We start from the raw sequence: 14,126 nt of genomic DNA on the forward strand, positions 1-14,126 counted from the left end.
ATTCAGAATTTTTCACTTACTATCTGTGTGATTTTGGTCAAATCATTCAAAATCTTTGGGCCTCAGTTTCCTCATCTGTAAAATGGGAGAGTTGGAGTAGATGATTTCCAGGGATCCTTCCGGTTGTAAATCCTGAGATTTTGTAGATCATTTAGTTCAACTCCCTCCTTTTACTGCTAGGAAAACCAAGAAATACAAACAATAAGGATCTTGCTGGAGGTTATGAAGTTTGTGACTTGCAGAACCTGAACTAGAACTAAAGTCTGGATACCCAATCTATTGCTTTTTTCCACTGCACCAAGCTGTTTTCTTCCTTTTCAAATGATTCCAAGTGTTGACTTCACCATGCTTCAAAAGCACATGTGGTATGGATAAATATTCTTATATCAACCAAAACATAGTTTGAAATTGTTTTGTTTATCTATGGTTGCTACTGTTGTAATACTTTTTTTTTTCTCCTCCCTTTCTTTTCTTTCTCCTCTCCCCTTTCCTCTCCTCATGGGCCTCTTTATGATCCCCCTTTCACCTTCCCCCTTCCTTCCATTCTTTCTCTCTTTTCTCCTCTTTCTCCTGCCCCTTGCTCCTTCAGACTCAAGCCCCTCACTACATAATCACACAATTTTCCACATCATATGCCTAATTATATCGAATACAACCATAGCATCCAAAATAGAACCCTACCTAGAAAGTTTCTGAGTCTGAATATTAGTGTGAAGGGTAATAATGACAGCACATCCCTAAAATGAAAGCTGAGTTGGCATCTCCCAAGACTATTCTCGGAAGTAGAAACTTGGCATTTTCCTCCATTAGGATAAAAGCACATTTGTGTTAAGTACCTCCCAAGCATCATCATTTTTCACTCGTCGATCTCCAAAGGGAGAGTACCCTTTGCCCTATAACAATCAAGACAAGCATGTTTGTCTCCTATTTCTTTTACAGCTTTAAAGATAAAGCAGTTGGCAATGGCGATCATTAAGCAGGAGGATCACCGAATGATGAAAGTCGTTCAATCCCTTTTGGGAATGTGAGTCTAGATAAACCATCCGCGAACAGCCATGAATCAGCTACCTGTCGGGGGCACTGCCCCAGCTGCTTCTACTGCTGCAGCTGCAGCTGCTGCTGCTGCCGCCACCGCGGAGCCTCGCCTTCATCCTGAGGGCAGCAGCAGAAAGCAGCAGAGGGCTCAGTCACCGGCCAGACCCCGGGACAGTACAGTCCGACAAACAGCCACTGCCGCCAGGTCTCCGGTAGGGGCGGGCACCAAACTCAACTCTGCCCGGCAGCAGCAGCTTCTGCAGCAGCAGCAACAGCAAGGATCGAAATCCAATAGCAGTCGCCTAGTGACTCCCACTGGCATCCGGGGAGGTGGTGGCGGCGGCGGTAGTGGTGGTGGTGGTGGTGGAGGCGGTGGCGGCAGCGGAGGAGGAGGAGGGGGAGGAGGGGAAGGAGGAGGAGGGGCAGGGGAAAAGCAGCCACCGCCTGCTACGCTCAAAGGCTCCCCGCTGGGAGCTGTCCAAACAGGAGGTGGTGCTGAAGCATCCCCAGCCGGTACCCCAACCACGGTGGGGAACAGGAGACCCTGTCCCACTGAGGAGGCGTCTCGGGATGGGGAAGCCGCGACCCCCAAACCAGCGGAGAAGGCTCAGCTAGGAGGAGGGGGAGGGGAAGGGGGAGGAGCAGGAGCAGGAGGAGGCTCTGGGGAAAAGGAGGGGGGCGCTCTGCAGCCGCCGCCGCCCAGAGGCTGGCGAGGTAAAGCCGGGCGCACGCCACAGAGGGGTGGCAGCGGCGGAGGAGAGGCGGCCTCCTCTTCACCATCCTCTTCTTCCTCTTCTACTGGCAAAACCCCGGTCCCCACCGGTAGAAACCCCGGGAGTGTTGTTGCTGGGGGCGGTGGCGGCTACTGGAAAGAGGGATGTCTGCAGACTGAGCTCATTCAGTTTCATCTCAAGAAGGAGCGGGCGGCGGCAGCAGCGGCAGCAGCAGCTCAAATGCAAACCAAGAGCAGCAGCAATAGCAGTAGCAACAACTCAGTCGCCACAGCCGCCTCGGAGCCTCTTTCCTCCCCTTCCCCCTCCCCAATGGCGGCTGCAGCAGAGGGCCTACAGCAGGGGGCAGGGGGTAGCCCAAGCAGCGGGGGGATGCAGGCGACTGCTCCGCCCTCACCACCGCAGCAACAGCAGCAGCTACAGGAACAAGAAGAGATGCAAGAGGAAATGGAGAAGCTGCGAGAGGAGAATGAAACCCTCAAGGTGAGGGTGTGGAGCAGTGGAGGGGAAGGGTGTGGGCCTGAAAGAAATAGGGTGTGTCGGGTTAAGGGAGAGATGCTTCTAACCTGTTATGCTGTCTAGACATGAAATAGACACGAAAGGAAGGAAATCCAGGGAGGAAAGGGCAAAGCAAATTCCAAATATGAAAACCAATTCCTCCCTTTATTGCCTATAATCCAACCTAGGCATTTTCCTAGTTCCTAAGTATTTGTTTTGGAAGGAAATGATAGAGCATGGGTTTGATAATGTTAGGTTGTATTGAGAATCCACTTTGGAGTCTTTAATTCTTTCATGGTCCTAATTTGTACCATATTTTCTGGAAAAGAAAGAAGACCAGGGAGGGCCCAATTTACTGCTTTCCCCCTTTCCCTGACACTCCTTTCTAACTACTATATATTGGGGATGAGTTGCTATAGGGTGGGGTTTTAAGGGGGAAGTTAATGTAGACTCAGTCTCTTACTGCTTCCTTCTCTCCTTCCTCTTTTCAGAACGAAATTGATGAACTGAGGACCGAAATGGATGAGATGAGGGACAGTTTCTTTGAGGAGGATGCCTGTCAGCTGCAGGAAATGCGCCACGAGTTGGAAAGAGCCAACAAAAACTGCCGAATTCTGCAGTACCGCCTCCGCAAAGCAGAACGCAAGAGACTCCGCTATGCGCAGACTGGGGAAATTGATGGGGAGCTACTAAGAAGTATGGAGCAAGATCTCAAGGTTTGTGCGGAATAGGAGTTGAGCAGCCAGGAATCTTTGGAGAGCCTAGTGGGTGGGGCATTTAAAGGAAGTTGGGGTGGGTGGGCAGGGCTCTGCAGAGAGTTAGAGGCTGGGTGGAGCATGCAGCAAGATAATCAGGCACAAAAGAGGAATCAAGAATTAGCTCCAGATATGGGGTTTCTTGCCAGACAGAACTCTTTGTAGTATCCTCCAGAAAAAAAAAAAAAAAAAACACAAACCGGGGGGAAGAGTTGCCTTTCCATTTCCTAGAGATTAGCAAAGGAGTGGCGATGGCAAGACAAACTGAAGATGTCATTTCTCTGAGCTGTTCAGCATCTAAACTTTATTAGGATGTTGGATGCCCAGGGTTAACAGAATGGAAACCTCTTCAGTGGGAGGCCATATTGAAAGATATACAACAGAGAGAAATCCTGAAACTAGTAATCAGGAGATCTGAGTTCTTGTACAGTATCAGTTTCTCATGAGCTTTGTGACCTTAAGCAAAATTTCTTGCCCTCAATTTTTTCACCTGTAAATGTGGACTAAATGATCTCTAAAGGAACATTAGAGATCTCAAAAGGAACATTAGAGATCTTCTGTTTCTTCCAGCTCTAAGATAGTCCAAACTCCTTCTTTCTCCCCCAGCTTTCCCCATACCTCCCTTTTACAACTCCTCTCATCCCTTCTCAATACCAAATGCAGTCCATTTGCTGCTTCCCAAAGAGCTGAAGAAGTGGAGAGAAATGAAGTCATTGGGTTAATCTTGAACTTCAGCTGAAATGACCTGCTTTTCAAAACTTCTCCCAAGGGAGAAAATCTCATCATAGAAATGTTGGAAATTATCAAACAGGTGTTATCAGTCAGCAGTAGTTTCTCCCCCTCCCCCTTTTGGAATCTGAGTTGAAAATTCAACCACAAAATGTGTTGCCATAGTCAATAATCACACACTGTATTGATTTCTATGATGTAGGGGGAGGGGCACTTTTTCTGAAACTGCATATAATATAAAAATGAAATATGGTTAACTTATTCTCATTTTGAAGGAAGTCAAGGAGGCATTTTTAAATGAATTTCAATATTCATTTAGTTCTTCCCTACTACTGAAATCAAAGCTAAATTTCCAAGAAAAATTGAAACCTGCTAACCAAGAATGTTTGACTTTTTTTCCCTAGGAAATGTAAAGAAAGACCTTCATCATACAAGTTTAGTATGAAAACTAAAATCAAATATTGACATATTTTTCCTATTTGCTGCAAACATTTAGTAAGCTCTAATCATGATATAATTATGTTCAGTGATTTTGAAAATATAATTTAATTTAGGTTGCAAAGGATGTCTCAGTGAGACTTCACCATGAATTGGAAAATGTAGAAGAAAAACGTACCACAACAGAAGATGAAAATGAGAAGTTGAGGCAACAGCTTATAGAAGTTGAAATAGCAAAACAGGCTTTACAGAATGAACTGGAAAAAATGAAAGAGGTAAGTATTGAAATATTTTATGTGGGGTACCTTAAGCTCTTAAAAAAAACCCTCAATTTTATTTAAGATGACTGTTGTCAAATATCATTTCTTCCTTGAAACCTGTTACTAAGAGTTGTTTGCCTTTGTGGGATTCTGTCATTTATGGGATGGTTGGCAAATAGGCTGCAACTGTCTCAGGTATGTCAATAGATAGAGCCCTGGGCCTGGAATCAGGAAGACCTGAGTTCAAAACTGACCTCAAATACTTTCTAGCTGTGTATAATAGTAGCACTTACCTGCCAGGATTGTTGTGAGGATCAAAATTAAATAATAGTGGTAAAAAACTTAGTGCAGTGCCTGGTACATATAAATATTAGCTATGATTATTATTACCAAACATTTGCCTAACCTCAAAGACTGAGACTAAGAGTAATAATTATTATGATTCACATTTATTTGGTTCTTTAGAGCTTGGAAAGTACTTTTCTGAACAACCTTATGAGGTAGGTAGTACAAGATACATTAGTTAAATTCAATATTGTTTGTAAAACACTTTTCTAACCTTAAAGTATTATATGTTAGTAGTTATAAGTATTATCATTCCCATTTTACAGATGAGTAAACAGATGCTCTGAGAGTTTCAGGGACTTGTCCATGATTACACAGGTAGAAAGTGTTTGCATTGGTATTTGAACCTACTCCTGGCTCCAACTCTAGCTCTCTTTCCAGATTATGCTAAGGTTCATTCATTTGTTCATTCAACAAATATTTTAAAAGTGCTTATTTAAGTACTGTGCTTGGTGCTGGTGGTATAATAAGATAAGTAAGACATGGTTAAAATCTTGAAAGTTGAAATTATTTCATTCAAAATATTTGTATCCCACTACTTAGTACATAATAGGTGCTTAATAAATTATTATTGATTAGTTAATATAGTCTAATACCAAGAATTAGTTGAGAAGGTTCTAATACTGGCCCTGTAATTTGACTTGGTACATCAACCATTAGAAAACACTTTGCCATTCTGTTATCTGGAAAATGATTTTAATAACAGTAATTTCACTAACCACTCTAACATAAATGTGTCAAAAAGGATAGATGGATGAATGAATGAATGGTTGTGCAATGGGGGATGGGAAGATTTAGTCTTTTGGTGTCAAGAATAGGGCATCTGGATCTAGATTCTAGAAGAATGGATGAGCCTAGAAATTACTGTCTTAATTACCTTATTATTTGATGTACATTGCTACTTTACCTTGAAAATTGCCTGAGAATACATAATACAGCCTGTGCTGACTGCCTTGATAGTTGGCAGATGTTTTTGTGGCTCTCCTGGTGATTTCAAGTACCCGAATATGAAATTCTCAGGAGAATATTAATGGAGATCACTGGATCCAAAAGACCTAGATTCTTTCCTTTACTTACTACTGGTTTGTACATTATAACCTAAGAAAAAGTTAATTTACTGCACTTTGCTTCATGCTTCTAATCACTTTGCCAACAGTCTACTACTGAGGTAACTGATAGTGGGAATGATAACATTTCCAAAATATTTTGAAGCTTTTGTAGCAAATGGTTTTGGGGACAAGTAGAAAGGATAAAGGACATGAGATTCTGTAATTGATGCTTCTGCTTGTTAATTTTCATGTTAGCAATACAGGTTTTTTTAGCTTTTTTCCTTAAAATTGATTTCTGTAATGACTGCAGTTTTTAGTCAGAGCAAAAAGGATAGCAGTCATTTTGGTGATGTTCAAATATTGAAGAACTAATTTTAATAAATGAAAGAAAATTTATAGTACATATGTACTATTTAAAAAGAAAAGACATGAGAAATAACAGCATCATGGACAAAAGTCAGTTTGGGTCCCAATGGTACTATGAAATTTAAGAATGGGTTATACAATACAGTATTGATTATCTACTTATGTGATTTGATTTCCAAGAAAAATCAAAATAGGAAGCCATTTAAAAAAGTGCAGAAAACTAACCTGATAATTCTGTTTCCTGTTCAGATTTCATTTCCAGTATTCCACTTAGGCCATTTCTATACTCTGCCAAACATATGAATAAAAACTGAAGAATCCAATTGTTTACTAAGATGAAAACTAAAAATCAGGTCATTTACATGGACTGCTTTTGGTGTCATGGAACTAAGAGTTCAGATGGGAATTAAAGAAGTTTGGGGACAAACTTTTTTTATTGTGGTTCTCTTAAGGGTGGGGAGGGAATAACCAGGAACTGGCAGGAAGTAATTCTCAGTGTCCAATAGGTAAAAGAATAGATGCTTCCTTCACATAGAAGAGAGAAGGGGAGGGGGAGGGGTTGGGGGGAAGAGAGAGAGGGAAGGAAGGAGGGAGGGAGGGAGAAAGAGAGAGAGAGAGAGAGACAGAGACAGAGAGAGAGAGAGAGACAGAGAGAGACAGAGAAAGAGACAGAGACAGAGAGACAGAGACAGAGAGAGAGACAGACAGACAGAGACAGAGAGAGACAGAGACAGAGAGACTGATCTGAATTTTCTACATCTAATACTGGGGAAAAGTGTTGTTGGGTTATTGTTGTTTTTTTATAAATCTTGGCAGGATTTGTTCCAGAGCCTTCTGCTTTAAATACTCTGACTATATTCAGAATAGTGGTGGGAACAGGGAAGAATATTTAGACACATGTTGTAATCAGTTATAGTTTCATAAAGATATAGTAGTTTTGTGATCCATACCAAGTCAAATGAAAAAAAAACTTGTACATAGGGAAACAGAATGCACTTTAGGGGGTAGGGAAGGAGAGGACTAGAAATTGGGTGGGGGGTGAGACATAGACTAGAAGACCTGAGACAAGCTAAAAAAGGCAACAGTATAGTAGAAAGTGTGTTAATTTTGGAGTCAGATTATTAAAACTTGAATCTTGACTCTGCCACTAGCCATATGACCCCTTAACTTTTTCGAGTTTCAGAGTAATAATAATATATTAACTTTCTCATAGCATACTTTGCAGAATTTAAGTCAGAATATAGTCTTGATTGTCTACTTATGTGATTTGATTTCCAAGAAAAATCAAAATAGGAAACCATTTATGTGGTACATATGTGTACACACTTGGTAGTTGGCAGATGTTTTTGTGGTTCCCCTGGTGATTTCAAGTACCCAAATATGAAATTCTCAGGAGAATATTAATGGGGATCACTGGATCCAAAAACCTAGATTCTTTCCTTTGCTTCCTACTGGTTTGTACATTATAACCTAAGAAAAATTACTTTACTGCACTGTGCTTCATGCTTCTAATCACTTTGCCAACAGTCTACTACTGGGGTGACTGATAGTGGGAATGTTATGTACATATGTGTACACACTTGGGTTTATATAGGAGGAGACTAGGCTGGAAACAGCCTTGAGTGTGTAAATACAATGAATTCTAAGTCTGATTTTATACCTGTTTGACTTTAGATAACTTCAGTTAGCCATCTGTTTCCTTTGTTGTAAAATAGCATCATATGCAAGTCCTTGGTGAATATTAGCCTTTGAGCTAAGTCACTAATTGAGGAAAGAGGAACCAACCCTAATATTCCATTATGGAATAGAAGAAGCTGATTTCGTACTATCATGAAACATAAACTGCAATAGAACGGTGAAAAGCCAACTCTAGCTTCCAATCTCTGACTGCTGTAATAGATGTGCAGATGCTGCACAATACAACAGAGACCAATGAACCATCTGCTAGAGACTGGAAGCTGTGGTGCTTAGGGTTTAACTGGCTTCAGGGATGTTGACCAGTTGCTCTCAGAGCAACCTTATACCTCAGTTTCTGCATGCACCAGATCACATATATCTGCCTGTCTCCTACCTTGGGAACTAGAAGCAAGGGAAATAAAGGGGGTGGAAAATGTCTATAAGACAGAAGGTTGTTCTACAGTAATTGAGTTTTTTTCAGGGCAACTGTACTAGCCAGTGTTCATCCAACTGAAAGCCTGTGGGACCTCTCAGTGAACTTTGGGCCCAGTGAACTCCAGATTACACATCATTTCTATTATTTAGTTAGCATTCCTTCTCACTAAAGAAATACTATGCACACAAAGATCTATAAGAAAGAGAAAACAGAAGAATAACAGAAAATAATGGCATAGTCATCCAGTTACCATAATGTTTAGGGAGATTCAGGTTGTTAACAAGATAGCAACCTGGCAAAAGCAACTAGCTTTTTGATTGCTAAGACAGAGTATTTGTGTATACCGTCTTAACTAAATTAGAGGATTCCAGTTTCTCTCCCCCCCTTTCTGTCTCCCTCTCTCTCTCCCCATCTCTCCCTCACTACTCTACCTCTCCAAAAAGACTACTTCCCTTTCAGTCTTCACCTTTTCCATCGTCATTGTCCGTCTTGTGAGGATTATTTTCTCAGCTTTTCCCATTTCTTGCTCTAGAGGGCTCTTAACCATTCTGGTTTCATATGGCAGCATCCATCTTGAGACATCTTTTTGTATTTCTGCCAGCTAAATCCTTTCTATTGAAATATATTTAAAAAAAATAATTTGTATTTGAAACTTGAAGAGTGACAAGGTTAAATGTAGTCTTATAACAAGTCATGGTTGTATCCCTACCACTCACCCTACATTTATAGACAAAATTATTTAATAAATAGATCTCTATATAATTACTTTCCCCCCTCACATAAACTAAAGCATCCCCCAATGCAATTAGATTCTATATTTCATAATTTCCTGAATGCTGTCAGTTAAGTGATAGGTTAATGAAAACACTGCCTATGAGCATGTGTTTCTTTGAAACTGGTTTTTCAAGGTATGGCAAAATAATTTTTCTTAGTACTTTTATTTTTTTTATTTCAGTAGGGAACATAGACATGGGCATCTTAAACAAAATAAGCTGGTGTTAGTATTCATCAATTTTCTTTGTTTTTCAGATAACAAGCATTTTAAAAATTAATCTGTTCTTCCCACTACCCTCACTCTATTAAGCAAATTAAAAAAATAAATCTTTCTCTCTCTCTCTCTCTCTCTCTCTCTCTCTCTCTCTCTCTCTCTATATATATATATATATATATATATATATATATATATATACACATAGTTTGACAAAACAAATTTTGTCATTAACCATCTTTAAAATATATATGTCACTTTATCTTCAGTCCTTTGGACTTGTAGTCTATCATTTCACTGATTAATTATGAAGTCAAAGTTGTCTTTCTATATAGTGTTATGTAATAATTGTATATAATTATTTATATATGTAGATAACTGTTACTGCATAAATTATTCTCCTAGTTCTTCTCACTTCACTCTGCATCAATAAAGGTCTTCCCAGTTTCCTCCAAAATTATCCATTTCATCACTTGTTATGGTACAATAATATTCCATTATATTAAAATACCACAATTTGTTTAGCGATTGACCACTAAGAGTGTATTTCCTTAGTTTCCAGTTTTGACTACAGGAAAAATAACTTCTATAAGTATTTTTGGACCTATAAATCCTTGTCCTTTTTCTTTGATTTTCTGGGGAATATAGACCTAGTAGTAGGATCAAATGATATGTACCATTTGGAAACTTTCTGGGCCTCATTCCAAATGTCTTTCCAAAATGGCTGGACTGCTTCACACCTTTCACAACAATACCAGCATACTAGTCAATATTTTCTTGAAAAATGTGGTGGAGGAAAATAGAAATAAGAAAGTTGCTACAAAGGGTACTGTTTACATAATTAATTTTAAATGTTTTTCAGTGTGAGAATTAAAAGGTTTTCTTAGGTTTTTATTAAATTATGCACAACTTCATTAGAAGCTGGAAATAGTGTCTCTGAGTGTTCCACAAGACTTATCTGATCCTCAAAGCCTTTTACTCTTTTCTGTCTATAATCTCAAGGAACTCATTCTTCTGGTTTGAACTACTACCTCTGTATGTTGAGGACCCCTAAATGTCTCCATCTCCATCTCTGCCTTCTCCTTTTATTCAAGCCCTGGTCGTATATCACCAACAGCTACACACACACATATAACCTACACACACATAAACATACATATGCATATGTGCATACACACATACATACACATATACACACATACACACATAAATGTCACCTTAAATTCATGTCCAAAACCAAACCTGTCTCCACCCCCAAACAATTTCCAGCTGCAAACTTCCCTGTCTTCATCATTAATATCCCTTATCTTTTAGCTCTCCATGCTTTAGCTTCCATCACCCATACCTAGAAAGGAAGCATGGCATGGAAAATAGAGTTGTGGTTTTGGAGTCAGGATGACCAGGGCTCAGTTCTTACCATAGGCACTTACTGTGTGACCATGAACTAATCACTTAACCTCTCTGAACCTCAAGAAGCAAGATTTAACTCCTAAATTAATGCATTAGGGCAGGGAGCTCCCAGATTGACAGAATCATGAATTGTTGATACATATATTCCAATATAATGTTCTGTTGATTTTAGAGTCAGTAACACCTGAGTTCAAATCCTGCCTCAGTCACTTACTAAGCTGTCATTTAACCTCTGTCTGCCTCAGTTTCTTCCTTTGTAGGATGGAGGCAATAATAGCATTTGTCTCCCAGGGTTGCTGTGAGGAGCAAATGAGATAATACATGTAAAAAGACTTTGTGACTCTTAAAATACTATATAAATGCTGGTTATTATTCCTTCAAAATATCTTCCACAAGTATCTCATTCTCTCTATTCTTGCTGCCACAATACCAGTCTAAAATCTTTAACACTCCATGAAGCTTAATTTAGTAGAACTTCATCTGCTTCACTCATTTCAATCCATCCTGATGATGGCCAGACCAATTTGCCTTAGACACTGCTTTGATTATATTGCTCCCCTGTTTTAAAACCTTCCATTGAAGAATGAGGTCAGCTTTCTGAGTGTGGGCCCTCTGGAGCAGAAGATCCCTTGGGACCAAGTCAGAGCTCTTGAAGTGCTTAGAACCCTTTGATTATATAATTTTCTGCAATATATTTTCATTGTTCAACATCAATTAATAAAGATTTCATTTTTTTTAAGCAATTGGGGTTAAGTAACTTGCTCAAGGTTACACGGCCAGTTACTATTTCTGGGTGGGTGCTAAGTGTCTGAGCCCGGGATTCGATCTCCAGGTCTTCTCAACACTGGAGCTGGTGCTCTTACTTGCTGTGCTACCTGGCCGCCCCTAAAGATTTCATTTTGATCTTTGTTGAATCAATGATTTTGCTCCCTAAGCTGATGAAGATTACAACCTCTCCATAACTGCTTATCCCATATATTATAGTGCAGTGGATAAAGCACTGGTCTTGGAGTGAGAAAAACTTGAATTCTAATTCTCTCTGATATATGACCAAGAAAAGTCAATTAATGTCACCTGTAAAATGGACCTAACAATAACATATCCATAGAGGTTCTAACCAATCTGCTCGACCTCTTCCTTTTGTTCTCTTAGGAATATCTTTCAAGGAATTTGGAGACTACAACTTCTATTTCTTTTGAATAATTCTTTCAATACCAACTTCCCTCCCCCTTTCCACTCATGTCCTTCTACTGTTCTTGTTGTTGTCATTGCTGTTTGGTCGTTTCAGTCATGTCCAACTTTTAGTGACCCCATTTGGGGTTTTTCTTGGTAAAGATACTGGAGTGGTTTGCAATTTCCTTCTCCAGCTCATTTTATAGATGAGAAAACTGAGGCAAACAGGGTTAAGTGATTTGCCCAGGGTCACACAACTAGGAAGTTTCTGAGGCAGAATTTGAACTCAGGAAGATGTCACACTGTCCACTGTACCTAGCTGCCCCCTCTACTACTATGACACCTGATATAACTTTTACATTTTTCTCAATAAATGATTATGGAGAGAAACAGAAGAAAGAAAAAGATGAAAAAAAGAACAAAGTAAAGAAAAAGGATGATTGCTACATGTTCTTGAACTAGTTCATTTGCTTTCAATATCCATATCCATTTTAGAGTGAGTATAAAATGGATGGTTAGCCAAACTCATTAGTGTATGACAGAAAGTATTGCCCATATTGCAATTCACTTTATCCTTTTAGAATTTTATATTTGAATGTATTTTTACAGGAAGTAAGATGATGTATCTGATATCACTGCTATTATTTTATTGCTGCTTTAGATGCTACTGCTCATGGTTAGAAAAAACCTTTATTCAAAAGATGAATGACATTTTGGCTTGTCATTTAGCTTCTCCCTTTAATTTCTCCTTTCTTTACCTGCCTACTTAACTTTGGAAAGGGAAAAGTTCTATTATTTGTTCTCATGGAGATTCAGTGCAGAAAGCCTTTATGACAAAACAAAATTCCATCTATGCCTTATTAATCTTCTGACTAAATCAATTGTTTACGCAATTTGTTTTCATTATCATAGCCAATTAAACACAGTAGTAAATGTTTTAATGAAATTAGTTGCCGTTGTTTTTCTGTGCTTGACAAAGTAAGATTTCATACCATCTCGTTGGCCAAGAGTCTTGAATAACAGTGAAAATAATTAGAAAGCTCAATTTACGATTTATTCAAGTGAATAATGAACAAATGACATGTTAGTATGTCGATAAATGCACTGCCTCCCTGCACATCATGGATACATTTTCATAGATAGATTTTGAAAAAGCTTCAGCAAGTGACAGCCATCACTACAGTATCAGAGGATTTGCCAATTTGGAAGGTTCTGTCTTTTTCAGGGTAAACTAAAACTGCAGCTGTGAGGGTCATTTTCCTTAAAGCTCCAGTGGTTTGTCTAAATTTCAGTTGAAAAATCATACCACTGGGACAAATGTCCTCTGATTTTTTTCAAAAGTATAGGAATTTGTGCCAATTTATCTTCTTTTACTTTGAGCAATTTTTATAGGATGTGAAATATTTTCTTTTATTCTTATCTTTTATAAAATGATGCCTCGTGCTTTCTTGTTCATCAACTATTTATTAACTCACAACTGTGGATATAACTCCTGGGTTACACTCCATTGATAAGGAAGAGATTGTTCAAAAATATGATTTGCAAAAACTCATTAAAGCTATGTTAGAATGAAAAGGTATAGTATCCTTTTCTGACCAGATTAAATGAAATCTTCATTTCAAACTGACCATTCAATATTTCACATTTATCTGTTTGTCCCACAATGGATTTCATAGGAGTTGTCTAACTCTGATCAAATATGATGTAATATTAAAGACTAGCAAAGTATACCTTTAAGTTTAATTCCTTGAGATATTGCTATTGCAAACCTTAATGGAAACTGATATTCTCAACTAATATGTTTTCTTTAATTTTTTATGAATTCCAGAGCATCTTGATAAGGTAGAGATTACAGAGATAATGTGATTGTCTAGAGTGAAGCTTACAGTTCCCAGAAACATTATTAAGGGTGTGCCTGACATTTACAGTCACTGTACTGTGGTGTCCCCATGTATACACTAAAGATATGTACCTTGAGCACTTAATCCAAATGCAAGATTTGGAGCTTAAAAAAATTAAATTAAATTCTTGGCCTTTAAATGCTCTCTTTAAGACTAAGTAAGGCCATATACTTGATTTTATTTACCTTATATTTAAGAGGGAGGTAACATTGCTTTCCTGAGAAATACCAGCTAATTATGAAATCTTAGGTCAAGGAAGGGTGGTATTAATTAAACACCCTGACTTTACTGAAGAAAATTCTGTATAAATGCAATGTATGAATTTTACTTAGTCT

General features: G+C 38.8%; 1 protein-coding gene across 1 annotated transcript in view; it reads left to right on the top strand.

Moving 5' to 3' along the window:
- The first annotated feature begins 946 nt into the window (after positions 1-946).
- Positions 947-14,126, top strand: part of MTCL3 (MTCL family member 3) — a 39,047-nt gene continuing 25,867 nt past the window's right edge. The window contains exons 1-4 of the mRNA XM_069077444.1: positions 947-1,332; positions 1,423-2,249; positions 2,756-2,980; positions 4,303-4,461. Coding sequence (XP_068933545.1) covers positions 1,056-1,332; positions 1,423-2,249; positions 2,756-2,980; positions 4,303-4,461 — 1,488 coding nt within the window. The 5' untranslated portion in view covers positions 947-1,055. The remainder of the gene's footprint in view (positions 1,333-1,422; positions 2,250-2,755; positions 2,981-4,302; positions 4,462-14,126) is intronic.

Source organism: Petaurus breviceps, unplaced genomic scaffold, assembly GCF_028583685.1.
Source record: "Petaurus breviceps papuanus isolate PSGF00001 unplaced genomic scaffold, PetGlider_PUasm1.0 90977, whole genome shotgun sequence".
Taxonomy (NCBI): domain Eukaryota; kingdom Metazoa; phylum Chordata; class Mammalia; order Diprotodontia; family Petauridae; genus Petaurus; species Petaurus breviceps.